At 43.5% G+C, this 23512-nt stretch overlaps 1 protein-coding gene across 1 annotated transcript in view; it reads left to right on the top strand.

Annotated features, from left to right (window-relative positions):
* Positions 1-23512, top strand: part of LOC125226081 (protocadherin-like wing polarity protein stan) — a 74232-nt gene that overhangs the window by 20035 nt on the left and 30685 nt on the right. Inside the window, 23 exon segments of the mRNA XM_048129932.1 lie at positions 2-239; positions 546-750; positions 1161-1313; positions 1814-2034; positions 2759-2930; positions 5248-5322; positions 5325-5542; positions 5917-6049; positions 7645-7844; positions 8617-8781; positions 9283-9457; positions 9870-9995; positions 10912-11152; positions 11762-11984; positions 14235-14377; positions 14966-14985; positions 14988-15099; positions 15303-15457; positions 18644-18699; positions 18701-18811; positions 19127-19399; positions 19610-19723; positions 19857-20031. Of these exon segments, the coding sequence (XP_047985889.1) occupies positions 2-239; positions 546-750; positions 1161-1313; positions 1814-2034; positions 2759-2930; positions 5248-5322; positions 5325-5542; positions 5917-6049; positions 7645-7844; positions 8617-8781; positions 9283-9457; positions 9870-9995; positions 10912-11152; positions 11762-11984; positions 14235-14377; positions 14966-14985; positions 14988-15099; positions 15303-15457; positions 18644-18699; positions 18701-18811; positions 19127-19399; positions 19610-19723; positions 19857-20031 (3704 nt within the window).

The following is a 23512-nucleotide window of genomic DNA, read 5'->3' as shown; positions in this document are numbered from 1 at the left end:
GGCTGCACTACGAAATCACCGGCGGCAACACTCGCGGCCGCTTCGCCATAACCTCTCAAAACGGACGCGGCCTCATCACCGTAGCTCAACCGTTAGACTTCAAACAAGAACGAAGATACGTCCTTACAGTTACTGCTACGGACAATGGCGGCAGATCAGACACTGCCATGGTCCATATCAATATCACTGATGCGAATAACTACGCGCCTGTGTTTGAGAATGCACCGTACACCGCCTCGGTAAGGATATTGTTTTGTTTAGTTTTTCTCCTATAGCTTTTAGAACGGTCGACGGTCGCAACGCACCGAAGATAATAAAGTCTTAACCGTCATCTATCGGAAGCAGAGATGGTCCATATCAACATCACTGATGCTAATAATTGTGGCAGTTTTTCAGAATGCACTTTATATTGGTAGGTTTTTCTCCTACAGCTATCAAAATGTAGCCCAAAATAGTTAGAATTCAAGATTTAGTTCAATGTAGTGTTCAAGATCGAATGTCAAAAAACTCAAAATGGTTTCTAATATCACATTATTTTTCCGCAGGTATTCGAAGACGCCCCGATCGGCACCACAGTGCTAGTCGTATCTGCGACGGACAGTGACGTGGGCGTCAACGCGCAGGTGTCGTACAGCCTGAGCTCCGAGATCTCCAACGAGGCCGTGGCGCACCACGACCAGGAGTTCGTCATCAACTCGCAAACCGGAGCCATCACCACCAACAACTTGTTGGACAGAGAAACTATGAGCGGTTAGTGTGAAGATACGCAAGAGGGACAGGGATGCCACTATTGATACACGCTCTTATTGTCTTAAAAATAGTTCGTGTCAAGTTCGTTTTGCCCGAGACTTCTGCTGCTGCACGTACATTAAAGTGTGACAGACTTCGCACTATGTGTTGGGATATTTTGCTACCAGTATATGCGCGAGCGTATACATTACGATTGATAGACATGCACTTGCACTATGTGTTACCGTTTAGATTAACAATTAGGTGATGATGCGAGGTGATGCGATAAAGTTTATGTAACTATTGTGCTACGCTCACAGTAATAGTTTTAAATTTCGGGAGTGTTAAATAGGTAGAGACAAAGATTTAAAATATACAAGTATCGATTATATGTTTTTGGGCAATTACGTAACTTTTTTATTTTATTTCAGGATACCTTCTCACAGTAACAGCGCGTGACGGAGGCGTGCCGTCCCTGTCGGACACAACGGACATAGAGATATCCGTCGTGGATGTCAACGATAATGAACCGATATTCAAGCAACAACTTTACACTGCCAGCATCATGGAAGACGCCTTAGTTGGTACGTACAAAATTAAAAACAGTTTTAACTTAAACATGAAATTAATGTCATATACAAAGAAAAAGTGACCAAGGCCTGCAAGTGTTCCAAGCTGGAATCGAACCAGCGTCCTCCGTTAACTTATGAAAAACTGTTGTACAACTTCGACCGCGTTTCTTGAGAATCCTCCAAACGACCAATCTTTCCTGAAATTTGACCAAGATCATATGGCTTTCAAGTTAGAAACTTCATCCTCCTGTTTTGATGTTTTTTAACCATTTTAAACTTGTAGACAACTTATTATTAAGTTGTCTACAAGTTTGCCGCTAAGGTTAAACATTGAAACTTATGGTATACTTAGAAACACCTTCTAATTTTTTTTACATTGTGTTCGTTGTATGCCCCATGACTTTACGGAACATGAAACACAGTTCACATCATAAATGTCAAGGAATCAATTCATTCGCTCTCTTAGTTTAGTTGGTATAAGGAATTCTTAATACATTAGACACTTATTCCAGGCACTTCAGTAACCCAGGTAGCAGCAACAGACGCGGACGTCGGTTTGAACGGGCGCGTGCATTACGAACTGGACCCTAAGGACAGGGAGGAAGGCTCGTTCGTGGTCGACCCCGCCTCGGGGGTCATTCGAACGAATAAGGCTTTGGATAGAGAGTCGGTGGCTACTTACGATCTCAAGGCGCTGGCGATAGATGGCGGCACACCGCCGCAAAGCTCTACGGTATGTATCGATCGTAACACTTTGCTTACAATAGTTGTACTTTAGTAACCCAATTAGCAGCAAAAGACGATATGCGAACGTTACGTTAGCGTTAGCAATACACTGCAGATACAATAATTATCTCATTGTAATATTATGCGCAACAGTACTAAACTAATGCGATACTACGTACGCAGAGCCAGATCCGAATGCTCGTTTGAAAAAGACATCTTCTGTAAACATGAAATAAATGTCATATGCAAAGAAATAGTGATTCCAGCTCGGGACACTTGGAGGCCAGGCCTTGGTCACTATTTCTTTGTATATGCATTTATTTCATGTTTATGTAGTACTAGCTTTTGCCTGCGGCTTCGCTCGCGTTAGAAAGAGACGAAAAGTAGCCTATGTCCGCTTAAAAAAATCACGTCAATTCGTCACTCCGTTTTGCCGTGAAAGACGGACAAACAAACAGACACACACACTTTCCCATTTATAATATGTATATAGTATTGATAATAGTAGTATGACTACTTAAAATACAAATTAAAATATTTTCTATAAAAATGATTTAATTTGTTCTTAGAGGGACATTTTCTGTATTTAGTAGAACCCAAAGGAACCCATGCTACACCTTTCAGCACTTTTAAGAACTTGTTCCTGGGATTATTGTAGTACCTATTTGTTTTTTTCTGTTTTTTTGTGTGAGTTTTTAAGAAATCGAAACCATGTTTTCCTTTCCTTGCAGGTTATTGTCCACATAAAGGTTGAAGATATTAACGACTCACCGCCCGTCTTTGAGAGCGACTGCCTGACGTTCTATGTGCCAGAGAATAGTCCTATTGGGACTACGGTGGGCGAGATCTATGCGCGCGACCCTGATGAAGGACCTAATGCTGTCGTGCATTATTCTATTAAAGGTAACAGGACGCCACTATTTATTATTAGTGTGTGTGTGGATTGAGTGAGCACCTTCCGAAAATAAAATAAAATATGCTGATCATTTAGTAAAAGTTCTAAAACAATTGTAAAACGAATCTCTGAATTTGTAAAAAGATAAATCAAAAGATACAGCCATTAACATGTGCTCACTCAGTTCTCACAAACTACCAACGAAAACAGTGAATATATTCATTTAACATATAATATTTATATACTAACATTTAGTAAAAAATAGGCCAACCTACCTCTATAAATATTAGATCACCTAGTGACGTATTAAATTTTTTACAAATAGTTTCTTATGCTCACTCAATCCACACACTTTTGAAAAGCCGAATTTTGATGAAAAACATAAGATTTAGACCGCTATTATATGTGTATAGTTTAGTAAAAGTGAAATGGGAATTTGTAAAATACAAAACGAACCACTAACGTGTCAGGTTTTTTTATAATAAATTTTTGTAAGTGCTCACTCAGTCCACACGTTTTGAGAAAGTTAAAAATGTAAATATCTTACGATTTGTAGCACCTAAGACACTCGAAAGTACTTCAACATTTAGTAAAAATTTTTACTAAATATCCACCATCTAATATTTTATATTCGTTGTCTGGTTTTAAAGATATTCAGACATAACTTTTCTCATACAAATGTATCAAGTAGGGTGTCCACACTATGTCGGCTCCTGATTTTCCCCACCTTCCCATTGTCATATTGAGATTGGGGAGTTTCGTTCAATTTTGATAATAGTTTACCGGATTTGTAAGTGGGAGTGAGAAAAGAATAACTATTTCTCGCTCCCACTTACAAATCCGGTACGCTCATCTGTTAGCGCGATTAGATTACCAGGTTCTGGTTTCTTACTAGTGAAGTATTATATTCTTTGTTTCTTACCAATTATCATTCATGTCCTTTTTAATGCATGCATGTCGATATGGTTATTATCCTGACGTCGATAAAAATTACACAATACACATCATCACTAGGCCAAGAACATAACCTAAAAACAGTTTGCAGATGGATAATTAATATGGTATTAGTTTAATATTATCAAAATTGAACGAACGAAACTCCCCAATCTCAATATGACAATGGGAAGGTGGGGAAAATCAGGAGCCGACATAGTGTGGTCACCCTACTTGATACATTTGTATGAGAAAAGTTATGTCTGAATATCTTTAAAACCAGACAACGAATATAAAATATTAGATGGTGGATATTTAGTAAAAATTTTTACTAAATGTTGAAGTACTTTCGAGTGTCTTAGGTGCTACAAATCGTAAGATATTTACATTTCTAACTTTCTCAAAACGTGTGGACTGAGTGAGCACTTACAAAAATTTATTATAAAAAAACCTGACACGTTAGTGGTTCGTTTTGTATTTTACAAATTCCCATTTCACTTTTACTAAACTATACACATATAATAGCGGTCTAAATCTTATGTTTTTCATCAAAATTCGGCTTTTCAAAAGTGTGTGGATTGAGTGAGCATAAGAAACTATTTGTAAAAAATTTAATACGTCACTAGGTGATCTAATATTTATAGAGGTAGGTTGGCCTATTTTTTACTAAATGTTAGTATATAAATATTATATGTTAAATGAATATATTCACTGTTTTCGTTGGTAGTTTGTGAGAACTGAGTGAGCACATGTTAATGGCTGTATCTTTTGATTTATCTTTTTACAAATTCAGAGATTCGTTTTACAATTGTTTTAGAACTTTTACTAAATGATCAGCATATTTTTTTTTTTTTTCGGAAGGTGCTCACTCAATCCACACACACACTATTATTATACTATTCATTTTGTATGTTCCCTGCTTCATTTGATTTGACCCTATTACCCAAGTACCTACTATCGCTTCCGACGATTTAATCTGCCAACCTCAACCAGACAATATTGTTTTCGGTTGTAGAAATGACCGAAATTACAGTCGAACAAATCGATATTCAGCAATTCACGGTTCACTTTATATTGAACAGCTTTTATGATTTTTTGTACAACCAAAGTCGCCCAGCAGGAATAAACTTAAACTCTGAGCGGCAACCCACACTCAGGGCGCGTCGCTTGAGGCGAGTCTTACGTCCTTCCTGTATAAAATGTACTGAAGAGACGTTTTAAATTACACTCGGCGGCGCGACACTGACGTCCGTTCCGCGTCTTACGACGTGCGTCGCCTGAGTGTAGGTTGCCGCTGAGAAGTCAAAACTTACTATGAAATTTGCTTTGATAACGCGATGGCTCAACTGAGAGTTGTGAGGTTAAAGAGTTTTCAACAACGGATATTTCCAGGTGGCGACGACTCCAGCAGTTTCTCCCTCGAAACCCGTCAAGGCTCTGACAAAGCGGAACTAGTCACAATGGTGGATTTGACTACGAGAGTCCGCGCAAGAAGTACGAGCTCATCATCCGAGCGGCCAGCCCGCCGCTGTGGAATGACGTCAGAGTGGAGATACTGGTCACGGATGTGAACGACAACGCGCCAATGATGAAGGACTTCCAGATTATATTCAATAACTATAAGGACTGCTTCCCTGTGGGGCCGTTTGGAAGAGTGCCGGCGTATGACGCTGACGTCACAGATAAGGTAGGTCAAAAATTCTGTATCTAAGGTACTTATAAGAGTTCAGCAGTAGTTCGCCGCTGTGGAATGACGTCAGAGTAGAGATAGGTACTGGTTACGGATGTGAACGATAACGCGCCTATGATGAAGGGGACCGTTCGGAAGAGAAATTGCCGGCGTACGATGCTGATGTTACGGACAAGGTTTGAGACTACGGATTTCTGTTTTGCAAGTTAGTTTAGCAGGGTGTCGACTTTATTTGTATGAAATTTACCAAAGGGTTTATATTTCACTACAAGAGGCATATTTAGAATCAAATGCCCGCACAAATAAAATAACCTAACGCTACCTAAGTAACCTAAGCGTAACCTAACTAACAAAAGTTTTTTTTGTTACAGCTCCAATACCGTATACTATCTGGGAACAACGCAAACCTGGTACTGTTAAATGAAACCACTGGCTCCATGACGCTGTCGCCTCAACTCAACACCAACGTGCCAAAACTGGCAACTATGGAGATATCTGTAACGGGTACGTTTCTCTTTTAGCCTTGATGTAAGAAACCAATATTTTTTTTATCATGCAGAAACGTCTGCGAACGATAATATCAATATATTAATATTAAATGGAAAGGAGCCCCCCTTTCAATTTGGTAATTCTAGTTTAATATACTAGTGTTATTAACTAGATTTATCGAGAAAAATTATGAAAAAATCTTTAAAATCTAGGTTCCGCTCTCGACTGTTTCCTCCTTCAAAACTTAATCAATCTGAACGAAATTTGAGAATCTGAATAACAATGAAATAATCTGTGTCGGACCGTTTAGTTTTTATGGCTAATTGTTACCAATCTTGAGTATCACTCCTTTTTTGCGCCATAATGAAAAATGCCGTTTTTGGAAATGTTTGAAATGTTTAATTGGCTCTAGCGTCTTTCAAAATAAAAATATCAAAAAAAAAAATCGAAACGGTCCGATACAGATAAAAATAAGAATAATTCGGTCTCATCGGAAGATCAGCGCCGGAAGTCACCAGCAACACGCTGAGATGAGGCCAGTTGCATCAACCACCTTTGACAGACACATCATCGTCACGTATCAGACGTCGTGGAACTTCATCACGATTTGACGGTGACAGACGGTTTGATGCAACCGGCTCTTAATCGATGGAATCAGGCGTTACTTTGCGGAAATCCATGTTAATCGTAAACTAGAACTTTCCTTTGCTAATCCGCGAATAGATAACGTGCAAGTCAATCAGTGCTAACCTGTTATAATTACTTGCGTATTTTTTACATGCAATTAATTTTCCCACCCTCCCACCGCAAAAATAAAAATAAATACGCAAATAAATATAACAACCCACCACCAAAAATACAAAACTCGACACGTGTTTCGCCTCTCTACGAGGCATCCTCAGGAGCTGATGTTGACGGTCCGAAGTCCCGCAACTGACAGTCAGTCAGTCAGTCAGCAAAGGAAAGTCAAGACTTTCTGTCTTGTTGATATGTATTTTGTTTGCCTGGCGAATAAATGTTTTGCATCAAACCGTCTGTCATTCGTTAAAAGCGTTCGTTCAACATTATTGTAGTGGGAAGTTCCATCTTTCCGGAAAGACATCAGTCAAACTGTACATCTTGTGACGATGAGTTGCTGTCTGTAATCAAATGTGGTTGATAAAACAACTGGACCCATATTCTTAGCTTGATATGTTTTAGAATGTCAAATATTAATACCTATTTGTGCCATCTAGCCGAGCGTCCCCCAAAGGTGTAACGCCATCTAGGCCACCGTACCTATTTTTATATGGTTCTGAGGTACGTTTTTTCCTTAGACTGTAGCTGTCTATACGGAGTTACATATGTCTTTGATTGAAATAGCATGACACGTTCGTACGTTTCCGCAATAATACGAAGGCAAATCTTGTCGCACTACATCTGTACAAACCAGTGGCGGAGTGTCGATACAACTCGATTCCCAACGGGTTCCCTCAAATTCTCTAGAATCTGTAGAAGCCCATACAAAACAGATTCCAAAAACCCCTCCGGCTTTACCAACGAAAATTTTCACGCCCCGCCACTGGTACAAACATGCCGCGAAATACAGTGGACATTAACTTATTTCTTAGATGGCGTCAACGAAATAAAAGCAATGATGCAACTCTCCGTCCGGCTAGTCACCGAAGAGATGCTATTCAACTCGATCACAATCCGTCTCAACGACATGACGGCCGAACGATTCCTGTCGCCATTGTTGGGCTTCTTCATAGACGGCCTGGCTGCTATCATACCTTGCCCTAAGGAGAACATCTATATCTTCAGTATACAGGTAAGATATTGTAAACATAAGCTTCTTTTTATTCTTTAATAAAACATAAAGTGCATACATGGAGCTACATACCTCTAAAGGCGTACCCCCTTATTCATAAAAAGTTACTGAACTGATTAGTTAAAAAGTGTTTGTCCCTTTTCGTCATGTTGACTTATGTATTTGTGAGAAAGAGACGACACACATTTTAACTAATCAATTCAGAAATTGTCATAACAATTTAGTATTTCGTTTATTAAAAAAAAAAAATATTTTGAAGCTTACACGCTTCACACTCACGAAAGAAACCAACGCAGTGCGTTATCTGGGTGTTGAGTGAAAAACGCTTCAAACTAATCCTTAACACATTCAATGCGGTAGGGGGACCTAAAGACCTATTACGAATAGGCGAGACGACTAAAAAAAAATTTTAGTCCGTCAGTTAGATCATCAAAAAATTTTGGACACATATTTTTTCTTTTTTCTCGTAAACGAAAAATGACGACGGTACATTGCGTTGTATTTTCGCGTGACGTCACGCCTAGGTACATTTTTTACATAGAAGTGGCGTCATAAGCGGACTCCGGAACTTTGATGCTCTATATCTTTGTATTTTTACTATTTTTTCATTAATTAAAAAAAACTAAAAATATGTGTTCAGTATTTTTGAACGATCTAACTAACGGACTAAACAGAATGCCATTTTTCTAATGTAGTCGTCATCCCTGTTATGGTTTACAAGATATGTTAATTGCCGCAGCGAAGGTGTTATCTCTTTATTTCCATTCCTCAGGACGACACGGACGTGCACGGCAACATCCTGAACGTGTCGTTCTCAGCGCGGCGGCCGCAAGCCGAGCTCGGTATAGACGGGCACAGCGCGCACTACTCGCCCACACACCTGCGCGAGCGCGTCTACCTGCACCGAGCCACGCTCGCCAGGCTCGCCACTGTACAAGTAAGTTTCCCTTTGAAACACACCTCGGACTGTGGCGATCAAATATATGAAAACGGTGCGTTCCTACGCACACAGTCTAAGCTCGTGTAGGTGAACGCGTACCATGCTTGTATGAGTGAGATATGATATGGTCGCGTTTTTGACAGGCGGTGACGACTGTGAGGCAACCGAGAGCGGGTGGGCGGCATTTTCAGCGGGGAGCGGGAGTGGCCATACTTTACGATAGTACTCTTTATTATCGTTTTATAGTTATTCGATTATCTCTCTTTATAGTCCTCAGAGAGAAACGAGAGTCCTACCACTTTGTTACGTTACAGTTATAAATATTCTGCCACGAAGTGCTGGAACATTGTTCCTCCACCTATACGGGACTCACCAAGCGTTTTTGTGGCGCTTCATAAAGTCTGTTCTCCTTTCGTGTTATGTTAGTCATATTTATGCATTTATGAATATATTTTTTTTAATTATCTTTAAGAATTCTATGTATTTTTTTTTATTCAGGTTCTGCCATTCGACGACAACGTATGCGTCCACGAGCCGTGCCTGAACTACGAAGAGTGCCTGACGGTGCTCAAGTTTGGCAACGCGTCTGGGTTCATCGCAAGCGACTCGGTGCTGTTCCGGCCCATCTACCCCGTCACCACGTTCACGTGCCAGTGCCCGCAGGGGTTCACAGGTGAGTCTCAAGTGCCACATTTATATTAAAAGCAAGTCAGGTCACACCGGTTCCATGTAACCATCAATGTGCGTTCGTTCAAGGAAGAGTAAGTTGTGCAAGTGCCACCTCTCACCGATTCTAGAATAACCCGGCTTATTTTTAACCCCCGACGCAAAAACGACGGACTGTTATAAGTTTGATGGGCCTGTCTGTCTGTGACATCGTAGCTCCCGAACGGATGAACCGATTTTGATTTTTTTTTGGTTAGAAGCTGAATTAGTCGGGATTTTTCTTAGCCATGTTTGACGGAAATCGGTCCACAGTAAGGGTTTTTTTTTTCAAAATTTATTTCTTTATTCCTGGTGAACATTTACATAGTTTAAAATATCAGTTGAAAGTGCCAACCATTTAGAACCCTCATTATTTACAGGGTCCCGGGAACATTACATGTGCGACACGGAGGTGGACTTGTGCTACTCGTCGCCGTGTACCAACAACGGAACATGCATTCGTCGCGAGGGTGGATACACTTGTGTCTGCGCTCCTGGTTTTACTGGTAAGTTTCCATTAATTGTTATTTATGAATCTTAACTTTCTGGTAGAAGGCTTTCAACTAATATTTTTCATAGCACCACCTGGGCCCCGCAGACGCGATACTGATCTAGCAAAACATTTTTTTCTACGTTGGTGGCAAACAAGCATACGGCTCGCCTGATGGAAAGCTGTCATCGTAACCTGGATGCCTGGAACTCAAAGAGTGTCACATGCGCGTCGCCACCCCATTAGAAACTTGTACATTCCCTTTTGCTGTGTTAAGCACACAGCAAAAAGGAGTGTACAAGTTCTAAGGAGGGTTCGGGTTGCCGACGACTCAAAGGACAATAGATGGAACAAATTAGTTCCATAAGTCCTCCCGTCATCAGCATACCGCACCCTCGTTGAGCTCTGGCAGCATTACTCACCGGCAGGAACACAACACTATGAGTAGGGTCTAGTGCTATTTGGCTGCGGTCTTCTGTAAGGCGGAGGTGCTCCCCCAGTTGGGCTCTGCTCTAGATTCGAGCGAGATGATATCCGCTGTGCTGTGCCCTACCACACAAAGCGGAATATCATTCGCTATGCCCTACCTCCTACACCTCCTACTCATTTACCTCTAACTCCTCAGAATACAATATCAAACTAAAGAAATATAAATCTTGAAGGTCCCAGAAACTTCTTTATAAAATGTGGTCTAATTGAGAACGGCAAAGATTATGATGAGAGCTAAGTCACAAACTAAGATACAGATGTAGTGCGAAGAGATTTGCCTTCGTCTTGTTACGGAAACGTAAGAACGTGTCATGCTATTTCAGTCAGTCTCAGTACAAGACGTACTGACATTGGCTGAACTAGCATGACAAATACGAAAGATTCCGGAAAAATACGAACCATGGTCGTAAAAAAATGTTAAAAAACACTTAAATATTGTACAGGTGTGAACTGCGAGACGATCCTAACCAAAGCCTCCTGCGACCTAAACGGTGACGGCACCGTCTGCCGCGGCGGCTCGCAATGTGTGCCCAAGCGGGAAGGCGGAATCCTCTGCCAGGGCTGCACTATCGACGCAGCTTACACGACTGCCATGTGCGAACTGAGGGCTCGGAGCTTCCCGCAATCTTCGTTCTTGACGTTCCCTGGGCTGAAGAGGCGGCATCGAGTGCATTTGAAACTGAAGTAAGTGATACGAGTAGGACAGGACACTTAGTCTGATTGTCTTTATTTCTTGAATGGCTAAGAGAGACGGCTGTTTATAAATAAGTAAATGTTAAATAGACATTCTTACACAGATTGACTGAGCCCCACGGTAAGCCCAAGAAGGCTTTTATTGGGGGTACTCGGACAACGGAATAATATACAAATACTTATATACATAGAAAACGTTAATGACTGGAACAAATATCTGTGCTCGTCACACAAATAAATGCCCTTACCGGGATTCGAACCCAGGACCGCGGCTTAGCAGGCAGGGTCACTACCGACTGAGCCAGACCGGTCGTCGGTATCATTTGTCACCATATGTGAGTGTGCACGGGAAAACGTCCCACTTTGTCGATTGCTATAAAGCCGCTTTGTCAGTTTATTCATATAAAGATACAAGTAAATCTCGCCTTAATGGTTATTATATGTCTGTCACGTTCTAATAAGTCTCAAAGTGGAAAGTGACGCATGATATGACTAATAACGAAAACACGACCATGAATCATGATACGGCCACGGCCACTAGACTCTTATGATTAATTTTGAGTATATCTTAGACAAACATTAACCGCTCATCTCTTCCAGATTCGCAACGCAAGGCACATCTGGCTTACTTCTTTACAACGGTCGATACAACGAGCGACACGACTTCGTCGCCCTCGAGCTTATCAATAGCGGCGCGGGTCGCGCTGGCGGGGCGGGTGTACGCTTCACGTTCGCTCTCGGCGGAGGGAAGACAGAGGTGACCGTGGCCGGAGAGGTGGCCGATGGCATGTGGCACACTGTCGAGGTAGACTACTTCAATAGGGTGAGTACAGTGAGCGACATTACGACTGTGGCGGTGGAGGTCGCGCTGGCGGGGCGGGTGTACGCTTCACGTTCGCTCTCGGCGGAGGGAAGACAGCACAGAGGTGACCGTGGCCGGAGAGGTGGCCGATGGCATGTGGCACACTGTCGAGGTAGACTACTTCAATAGGGTGAGTACAGTGAGCGACATTACGACTGTGGCGGTGGAGGTCGCGCTGGCGGGGTGGGTGTACGCTTCACGTTCGCTCTCGGCGGAGGGAAGACAGAAGTGACCGTGGCCGGAGAGGTGGCCGATGGCATGTGGCACACTGTCGAGGTGGACTACTTCAATAGGGTGAGTACAGTGAGCGACATTACGACTGTGGCGGTGGAGGTCGCGCTGGCGGGGCGGGTGTACGCTTCACGTTCGCTCTCGGCGGAGGGAAGACAGAAGTGACCGTGGCCGGAGAGGTGGCCGATGGCATGTGGCACACTGTCGAGGTGGACTACTTCAATAGGGTGAGTACAGTGAGCGACATTACGACTGTGGCGGTGGAGGTCGCGCTGGCGGGGCGGGTGTACGCTTCACGTTCGCTCTCGGCGGAGGGAAGACAGAGGTGACCGTGGCCGGAGAGGTGGCCGATGGCATGTGGCACACTGTCGAGGTGGACTACTTCAATAGGGTGAGTACAGTGAGCGACATTACGACTGTGGCGGTGGAGGTCGCGCTGGCGAGGGCGGGTGTACGCTTACACGTTCGCTCTCGGCGGAGGGAAGACAGAGGTGACCGTGGCCGGAGAGGTTGCCGATGGCATGTGGCACACTGTCGAGGTGGACTACTTCAATAGGGTGAGTACAGTGAGCGACATTACGACTGTGGCGGTGGAGGTCGCGCTGGCGGGGCGGGTGTACGCTTCACGTTCGCTCTCGGCGGAGGGAAGACAGAGGTGACCGTGGCCGGAGAGGTTGCCGATGGCATGTGGCACACTGTCGAGGTGGACTACTTCAATAGGGTGAGTACAGTGAGCGACATTACGACTGTGGCGGTGGAGGTCGCGCTGGCGGGGCGGGTGTACGCTTCACGTTCGCTCTCGGCGGAGGGAAGACAGAGGTGACCGTGGCCGGAGAGGTTGCCGATGGCATGTGGCACACTGTCGAGGTGGACTACTTCAATAGGGTGAGTACAGTGAGCGACATTACGACTGTGGCGGTGGAGGTCGCGCTGGCGGGGCGGGTGTACGCTTCACGTTCGCTCTCGGCGGAGGGAAGACAGAAGTGACCGTGGCCGGAGAGGTTGCCGATGGCATGTGGCACACTGTCGAGGTGGACTACTTCAATAGGGTGAGTACAGTGAGCGACATTACGACTGTGGCGGTGGAGGTCGCGCTGGCGGGGCGGGTGTACGCTTCACGTTCGCTCTCGGCGGAGGGAAGACAGAGGTGACCGTGGCCGGAGAGGTGGCCGATGGCATGTGGCACACTGTCGAGGTGGACTACTTCAATAGGGTGAGTACAGTGAGCGACATTACGACTGTGGCGGGGGAGGTCGCGCTGGCGGGGTGGGTGTACGCTTCACGTTCGCTCTCGGCTGATGTGACCGTGACTGAGGATGTGGGATTCAACGGGGTGAGTACAGTTAGCGACATTGTGGCTGTAGCATTTTGCTTTGTCAAATTAATGCATTCAAAGCGGACATATGAACCGTGGCAAGTGCCGGGATAAAGCGAGGAGGATGATGATGAAACCGCAAACAGACACTAAATTATTTCTAAAATAGTATAAATATAAATTGCATTATTAATAAGTCTGAATAGGGCACACGAAAGTCGCTGCGCAAGGCAAGCGAGCGTACCCCGGCGACTGACAATTAGATTAATTCGATTGTATTTCAACCAGCACTGAAACTTGAGTAGTTCATGTGCTCTGCCTACCCCTGGGATACAGGCGTGATCGTTATGTATGTATGTATGTATGTATTTACAACCAGACCAGGCCCGTAGCCGAATGGCAATTTCTACGACGCGAAACGAAAACGAAGCGCCGCGAAAGGTAGTCCGGCTCTGTCGCGCCAATACGCAAGAGCGATAGAGATAGATATCTGCGACCGTTTCGTTTCGTGAGCGTTTGGGCTTTTTTGGGCGATTCGGCTACGCACGCAGCTGGCACTTAAAAATACCAGTGGGCTGCAAGTTGAGTAACAATAACAACTACCTATGGCTGCTTAAGACAAATACAAATACATATAATCACTTATTAATTTCTATTTTCAACAGACGGCAACTCTAATACTGGACGACTGCGATAAGGACTTGTCCCTGGCTGGTGCCGCAGACTTCGACATCAAATACGCGTGCGCCAACCAGACCACCAAAATACTACCTCCTCGCTGTGACATTCCTACGGAAACGTGCCATAGGTATGATTACGAACATCTGCCATCTCATCCTAAGGCCGCTAGTCCACTATCATATGTTTATCAATAGAAATATGATCATAGGCAACATGCCTTCCTTTTTCGTCACGTTGGAGTAAAAGGAAGGCATAAGACCTATGATCATATTTCTATGATAAATAGTGTAGGTACTTTCGGCCTAAGCCGTCGGTATGGGCTGTACACATTAAAATATAAAAACCCTGTATATGTAAATTAAATGACTTCGTACTGTGTTATTATCGGATCACCAATCATGGTGGTCTTGTCTTAAGTCTCGTACACATCTGAACATTTTCCAAAATTATATCAAATTTCCGAACCTGCTGAAATTTAGATAAAATGGGCCTTCTATTCTCGAAATATGCTTGGAACAATATACCACAACCACACCTCGGACACTGGCGATCAAATATATGAAAGAGGCGCGTTCCTAGCACACAGTCTAAGCTCGTGTAGGTGAACGCGTACATACTATGCTTGTATGAGTGAAATTAGGCAGGTAGACTGTTTGCGTTTTTGACAGGAGTGTAATACTCATGTTATACTCATGTCAATATTTTGTTCTTATAGATTCCTGGATTTAACTGGGCCGCTCAAGTTGGCGGGCTGCCGAACATTCCCAGCAGTTTCCAAGTGAAGAACAAGGACTTCGTCGGATGCATCTCTGATTTCCACATTGATCATCGATTTATCGACCTCAACAGGTAAAGAGATTACGGATTTGCACTGATTAAAGGTTAGAGCTGTCAGCATCTTAACTTCCGTCAAGCATATTAAAAGTGGAGTATCTCAAACTTACAGAAATGTACTCGTAACAGTCGTGGAAATGAAATTTATTCAAAGTAAAAAACTTCTTTACTTTTACCTAAGTATTTGTTTGATTTTGAATATTTTGCCAATGTTACAGTTTCGTATCAGACAACGGCACCATCGCCGGTTGTTCACAAAAACGGTCCCACTGCGACAACGGGCCCTGCCACAACGACGGTGTATGCCGAGATCTCTGGGACACGTATCTCTGCGAGTGCACCGAGGGACACACCGGCAAGGACTGCTCTGAAAGTAAGTATAAAGCAATCTACCTCTACATAGGTTTTCGGAATTCTTTTGATACTTAGATGACCCATGAGGTCGTTTACCTTTCTGTTGAGAAGGGTGTTAAAAGACGCCAATGTAATCTATGGCATTGTAGCTCTCGACCGAGACGATTTAGATGCCACTTCTTTTACGCTTACGCAAAGGGAGCTTTATTTCGGTGGTTTGAGCTATGTTTTACAGAAATCGATCTAGTAGTTTAAAGAGTCATAGTTTTAATATAAAAATAATCTGCAACGCTTACTCAAACAGATTTTATGCAAAAGTTTTCTATTAATTGCAATTTAATATTTTTGACGATTTTTTAAAAATGCCTCCTTATTACCGGTTACGCGCGCTTGCGATGTCAGTACCGCGGCAGAGCTTGTAGAGGCAGGACGTATGTTAGTCCGCTCCGCACGCGGCTCGACGATCGCGAAGTTATTTTGTCATTGTGTGCGGCACCCGCCGTGTCCAAAACCGCACTTGTGTGCGTGTTTGGCTGTACTGTTGCATGTATACTGCGACCGAAAACTTTGATCCTTGGGTTGACGACTTTGGTAACTAACTAATTAACTTGACTAATATTTTTAGTAAGTATTATTTATTATTGAATATAATTTTAGGTTACTGACTCGTCTCAACAAAATCTTTGACAATAGATGGTACTCAGGATCTGATGATGAAGTCAGATGGTAGTCATGAGTTCTCATCAACCAGGTCTTGAAACCATTTCGTGTTTGGGCTCGTTTGATTTGCCTCAACAAGATCTTTGACAAGAGGTGATGGTACCCAGGATCTGATGATGAAGCCGGAAGGTAGCCATGAGTTCTCATCAACCAGGTCTTGAAACCATTTCGTGTTTGGGCTCGTTTGATTTGCCTCAACAAGATCTTTGACAAGAGGTGATGGTACCCAGGATCTGATGATGAAGCCGGAAGGTAGTCAACAGAATTCATCAACCAGGTCTTGAAACCACTCCGTGTTTGGGCTCGTTTGGTTCGTCTCAACAAGATCTTTGACAAGAGATGGTACCCAGGATCTGATGATGAAGCTGGAAGGTAGTCAAGAGAATTCATCAACCAGGTCTTGAAACCACTCCGTGTTTGGGCTCGTTTGGTTCGTCTCAACAAGATCTTTGACAAGAGATGATACCCAGGATCTGATGGTGAAGCCGGAAGGTAGTCAAGAGTATTCAACAACCAGGTCTTGAAACTCTTCTGTGTTTGGGCTCGTTTCTTCGTCTCAACAAGATCTTTGACAAGAAATGGTACCCAGGATCTAATGATGAAGCTGGAAGGTAGTCAAGAGTATTCCACGACCAGGTTTTGAAACCACTTCGTGTTTGGGTTGGTTTGATTCGTCTCAACAAGATCTTTGACAAAAGATGGTAATCACTCTTTTATACTCTGGCGCATCCACTGTCTCAGTGTGTCAACAGTCAACTAAAGCGAGTAGGTGTAGCGTAGAGTTGTATTTCCTTACAAAAACTAATACATAGATGTGGACCTTCCTGTGCTCCATGCAATTAAAACAACATAATATTTAAAAACCGGCCGAGAGCGTGTCGGGCCACGCTCTCGGCCGGTAGATAGCCGCTCGGCTCTTCCGTAGTTTTCCATATTTTTCAGAAACTACAGAACCTATCAGACGGAACGGACGGACGGACGGAGGGACAGACAGACAGACATGGCGAAACTATAAGGGTTCCTAGTTGACTACGAAACCCTAAAAACACATTTTAAATTTAAAAATACTACTTAAAATTAAAGAAAACCGATCTTACTTCCATTATATATATGTACCTAGAAAACATCATTATCTTCCTTGCGTTATCCCGGCATTTGCCACGGCTCATGGGAGCCTGCGGTCCGCTTTGACAACTAATCCCAAGATTTGGCGTAGGCACTAGTTTTTACGAAAGCGACTGCCATCTGACCTTTCAACCCAAAGGGTAAACTAGACCTTATTGGAATTAGTCCGGTTTCCTCACGATGTTTTCCTTCACCAAAGAAAACCTAGAAAACATATCATATACAAAATGAAATAAAACTAAGAAAACGGATTATATTCATTATACGCGATATAATCTCATTCCATAAATTTATTTCATGAGTAACTATCGCGGTGACAGAAGACAATATTATATACACAATTTATTATATTATAAAAGGTTTTTTAATTTATTTTTTCCAAGGCTACACACGTTTTAATAGAAAAAACCGGCCAAGAGCGTGTCGGGCCACGCTCAGTGTAGGGTTCCGTAGTTTTCCGTATTTTTCTCAAAAACTACTGAACCTATCAAGTTCAAAACAATTTTCCTAGAAAGTCTTTATAAAGTTCTTCTTTAGTGATTTTTTCCATATTTTTTAAACATATGGTTCAAAAGTTAGAGGGGCGGGGCGCACTTTTTTTTTCCTTTAGAAGCGATTATTTCCGAAAATATTAATATTATCAAAAAACGATCTTAGTAAACCCTTATTCATTTTTTAATACCTATCCAACAATATATCATACGTTGGGGTTGGAATGAAAAAAAATATCAGCCCCCACTTTACATGTAGGGGGGGTACCCTAATAAAACATTTTTTTCCAATTTTTTATTTTTGCACTTTGTTGGCGTGATTGATATACATATTGGTACCAAATTTCAGCTTTCTAGTGCTTACGGTTACTGAGATTATCCGCGGACGGACGGACGGACGGACGGACAGACAGACATGGCGAAACTATAAGGGTTCCTAGTTGACTACGGAACCCTAAAAACTGTGATAAGTTTAATAATTAAACTAAAAGGTCAAGTATTTATGCACAAAATCATGTATGCAAATATGTAATATATATGGTGGTGTTTTTACGCAAGTATCAATAATGATTAGTCCGCAACGCTACTGACGGCGTGGCGGTACCGACCATGAATGCTATCCCTTTCGCTCTAGCCGCACGTAAGGTTGGTTCGAAGAGGATCGCACGCTATGTCTGTACCGCAGGCTACAATCGTTATGCTTCTGGTTATAGTGTGCGTCTGCACACAGGCGCACGCCAGCGCCGCCGGCGTCGAAATTCGAGCAAGCAGATTTTTTGAAAGCGCTCTTAAAAGAGTGTCAGCTCATTTTCAAAATAAATGCGGCATTATTATTAGAAGCATAAGTTTAACATTTATTTTCTTTATAGCAACGGCACCGCCATGGCGGTTCAGCGGTGATGGCATGTTGTCGTTCAACCCGCTGCTTGCGGCCTATACAGCTGCCGTGGCTCAACGCGTTATCACTGCGAACAAGGCAACAGGACGCGTTTCTCATGTCCATACAAGTGGGACAGAACAGCTCCGTGTTCCTTAGTGTGAGTATTCGTCCTCTGCCCCTTTTGTAGTGTGACAGGCCAGACTCACACTATAAACCCTAACCATACTATATAATCCATACTATTTTTTCCATCGCTGGCGTGCCGCGCCGCCAGTGCAGCGCGAGTCCACACTGACAGGGTCGCCATGTGTATCGAATATAGGTTTATTCCGCCTATGATTACAGTTTGCGACAACTTAAATATAGTATGGTTAGGAGTTGTAGTGTGAATGTGGCCTGTCACACTACACTATTATTGATCTCTCACAGACGAGATTCATGTTCAAAGTTAACAACAAATGTGTATCCACAGTTGAAATCTGGCCTCCTCCACTACTCATACAACGGGGAAACAATGTTCCTCCCAACAACGACCTTGGCTGACGGCAACTGGCACCGCGTCGAGATCACGTGGCTAGGAACCGATATCTCCGTCACCATAGACTATGGCCTCAGGACTGCGCTGCTGCCGATGTTAGCTAATAAAGTCCAGGGACAGTATATCGGGAAGATCCTGATTGGTGGGCCGGATAGCACGGCTGGCTTGTTGGCTTCGGATGTTGGATACTTTGAAGGTTGCATACAGGTTAGTTGAAGGAGTTGTCATTGCCTTTATCTCTAAAAGACATTTTGGAAACATCTTTCTAATATTTTACGCAAAACTTTTTAGTTACGTAGTCCAAAATGGCTTTATGACTTAAACTTGCATTTTAAGGATTTTACTTGTTCAATTGTTTTGTTCTTGATTGTCATGTAGTAGGTAGGTATAGTGTTGATGACTAGGGTTTCATTTCAGGATGTGAGAGTGGGGACCAATCAAAACCTACTCAACCGACCCACTACGATAGAGAACGTGAAGGATGGATGTCAGTCTAGAGCTGATTGTATGCTGTCTATCTGTCCTCCTTATGTAAGTACATTTATTCACTGTTTTTTCTTGTTTACAGCCACGAATTAACGAAATATATTTGTCAATAGTTAAAACTATTAATATAACAAAAAAAATATGAAAGTGTTATACTACGTTTTTGTTACTTGTTTAGAGCAAATGCGAGTCATCCTGGGACGCGACAACTTGCACATGCTCCCGCGGGCGCTACGGACCTCAATGTATCGCCGCGTGCGACCTCCATCCCTGTGGGGATCACGCGCGCTGCGAGTCTGCGGACACTGAGAAAGGCTACCAATGCGTCTGCGACGAGGGATATATCCTCACAAGTGAGTTTGTTAATAAGCTACGGACCTCAATGTATCGCCGCGTGCGACCTCCATCCCTGTGGGGATTACGCGCGCTGCGAATCTGAGGACACAGAGAAAGGCGACAAGTGAGTTTTTAAGAAGATATTAACTAGTTAGTATGACATAAGGGTAAGTATGATATGGGCGCTATGAATCCCCGCGGCGACCGTGCTCATTGCGTAACTGCGGACATTGAGGGTCCCCCCACATCTAGCGTCTCGCGAGCGTCGCGTTGGGCCAACTGTATGGAAAAAGACGCCGCGTCGACGCGACGTCGACGCAGCGTCAGGCTTTGCCCATACAGTTGGCCCGACTCGACGCTCGCGAGACGCTAGATGTGGGGGGACCCTAAGAAGGGGCTACTAATGTGACTCCTCAGTAATGAGTTTGATAATGAACTAGTATGGCACTAGAGTAAGATAATTCACAGGCAACCACAAGGACGTATCAGTGTGCAGTGTGTAATCTGTCAATTAGGGCACCACAGACTAAACTATAAGTGCTAACTTTTCAGTGTTGGATACTCTATGGCAGTTCTGACTCAATTATAATAAGCTCATTATAGTTGACTTTAGTTAACTGTAATAATTTCAAAAATAGAACTTCATACAATTTCTATACTAATTTGCGATACCTGGCAAATTTTCCTGCATCTGAAACACATTTTTTTTTATCTGTCGCGTTATCGGCCAATCAGAGACGGTTATTACAAACAATTGGTTGCTAGGTAATTCGATGTCGATACAACGGTGAACGACTCTATTAACATTAATTTTAACTTGCATGAATGATGATATTTCCGTCCATTGATGATGAAGATGATGACTCGTAGAAAAAGTATTGTATACAATAGTGATATAATTAAGCTTTTCACTCTCGTACCGTACTATTAGGCCACTCAGCAAGCTTTGTGGCCTAAACATGGTACTTGACTGAAAAGCTTTGTATTATATCACGATTGTATAAAATACTATTAATGGTGAGTTGAAAAGCTATGTTTCGCCCCAAGCGAGATCATTCTTTCTGCTTGCAGCAAGCTTCTTTGATTTCGCTTTGAACTCTGTTAAATTCTATCGCTATAAGGCTCGGTTGCACCAAAACCACCTGTCACCGATTTAGCGTTCGTTATTATTATAAAAATTTTACCTTCCAATAAAATTGTTATTATTTTGCCTGGTATATCCGAGGTCTTATATAGAGAGAGCACGTCGTAGACGTCGCATCGGACCGATAGATGGCGCCATCGTTCGTTGCAAGTCGCTCCGGCGTCACACCGCCGCGATGTTGGTAGTCCCGTTTTCCCCACCTGCAACATAAGGCTCCTACGCGCCCCCACCCGCCACCAGCCACCCTCATTGTTGAGGAGAAGTGCCGACGGTATATTAAGCCTACCAGGAAGGCATCACTCAGACCTCGGATATACCAGGCAAAATAATAACAATTTTATTGGAAGGTAAAATTTTTATATTATTTGTGCCGTTTGTATATCCGAGGTCTTATATAGAGACCTGTTTATTATCTCCTGGTGGCGAGTCAGCTGGCGCGCAAGCCTTTGGTAGCCCTATTGGCATAGCATAGAAGAATAAGTGAATCGGTTGTTGAACCGATTTGACAGATGTATCAGTCGAAATCGCCTTCGATCCGCGAATATCTCGGTGCCAGAAACGCCTAAAGAGATTTTCGTGATGACGTTTAGCTTTAGTCAGCGAATAGTTAGAGAAATGACATTATTATACATTGTAGGCGAGGCTGACTTGAACAAGATACAAAAACCTTAGATACACTTTTATTATTAACAGACACGTTATTTTATCAGGTTATTATAAACCCAATTTCAGACACAAAGTGTGGAAATTAACTGTAAAAGTAGTGTAACTATCTGTACTGTAGCAGGGTAACGTAATTGATACTGCTTTTGTCAACCCTTTGTAAAAATTATCTAAATCAATATTAGCTTTGATATGACTATTTAAAGTCCAACGTCTTACGTCCATATCAAACACAGAAAAAGGTCATCACTGACGCGCCCGAGGGCTATTTGTTACGATACTGGTATTTTCGATCAGACTATTTCGCGTCAAGCGAGCGCGGTTACAAGCGAGACTCCTGAACTCTGAACTCTTTTTAGTGAGGGCATTTGAGGATACTGATCGCTCGGTAAAACTAGCCTAGAAGATGAAAAGTACGAGCGCTGTCGATTGCTACTACACTGGACGGAGGTATCAGTCGATTTCTTCAAGTCAGTCATTGACTCTTAGGGTAATCCATTACCTAATCCAAAACCCGATGCGACGTATTTCTACTTCGTGCAATGAAGGTCGACAGTGTAGACTGAGAGGTGACGTCCGTGTCGCATCGCTGGTGGTTGCTGAACACGTCGTGGTAGCAGGTCAAGGAGTGAATTAAAACACCGCCACACATGCGCGCTTTGAGAGCGTAGGCGGAGCGCAATAATGGCGGTGCACCGCACAAACGCTGGCGTTGCGCCCAGTGGGCACTAGCGGGAACTAACGAGCGCGGATTGCGAGCGCAACGCGCGCGGGACGCGAGCGGAATGCGCGCGCATTCAGCGCGCTGATAGCGTAGCGTTAGCGAAGCGGAATGCGCTTTATGTGTGGCGGAGGCTTAATACGTACCGTTGTACGGCGTAATGCAGGGCTCTCGCAGACGAAGAGGTACGATGACGGGCGAAGCAGAAGAAGGCGAGGTCACCGAAGGTCACTTACTTGGCTCCCAGGGGGTGCATACTGACCTCGTACGACAGTCTGTTGGAGTCAGCAGTTACTGTCGTAGTTACTCGTAACAGAAGAGATGTAGTCCTGCCATCGTACAGCATAACATAACATACAACCGAACTGTGCATAGCATATAGTGCTATGCGAACCTTAATCCGGCTGCATGTCACTTCAGTCGCCAGCGCCACCGCCTGTTGAAGATTATTTTCCATCGGAAGAGCTTTACTTTGTACAATATTCCGATTATTGAAGGTCTTATCGGGCTGCAAATGCAAGCAAAACAGGAGCGATTGGCCTACAGCTATCGGCAGCTGTACGAGGTAATGCTGGAAACTGCAGCGGTGCAACCTTCCTCTGTAGACTACGAAAGTTGTGAAATTGATGAAATCAGGTTCTACGATCGAATCAAGCACTATATTAATTCAGTATAGTCGAGCCAGATGATAACTACTGAAGTCCTCCTGAGTTCCTGGCCCCTTTCGCTTTGAGCTGGAATCTCAAGTTCACTAAGGCGAAGCGGGTTTATTTTTCCCAATTTGTTTATTAGAGGCTCGGCGAATAAGTTAATCTCTCGAATGGACAGGAAGCGCCACAAGCCTCCGGGAAATCGTCGTGTACTTGGAACCCCGCGGCCAGATTACCGATCGGTTTTGGTGTCCGCCCGGTAAACAGACGCACGCTCAGGATGCAGCACGCTGGCTCGAATTCAGATCTGGACATTCTGA

This window comes from Leguminivora glycinivorella, chromosome 5, assembly GCF_023078275.1.
Source record: "Leguminivora glycinivorella isolate SPB_JAAS2020 chromosome 5, LegGlyc_1.1, whole genome shotgun sequence".
In the NCBI taxonomy this organism is placed as follows: Eukaryota; Metazoa; Arthropoda; class Insecta; order Lepidoptera; family Tortricidae; genus Leguminivora; species Leguminivora glycinivorella.
This window is presented reverse-complemented; position numbering and strand designations above follow the sequence as displayed.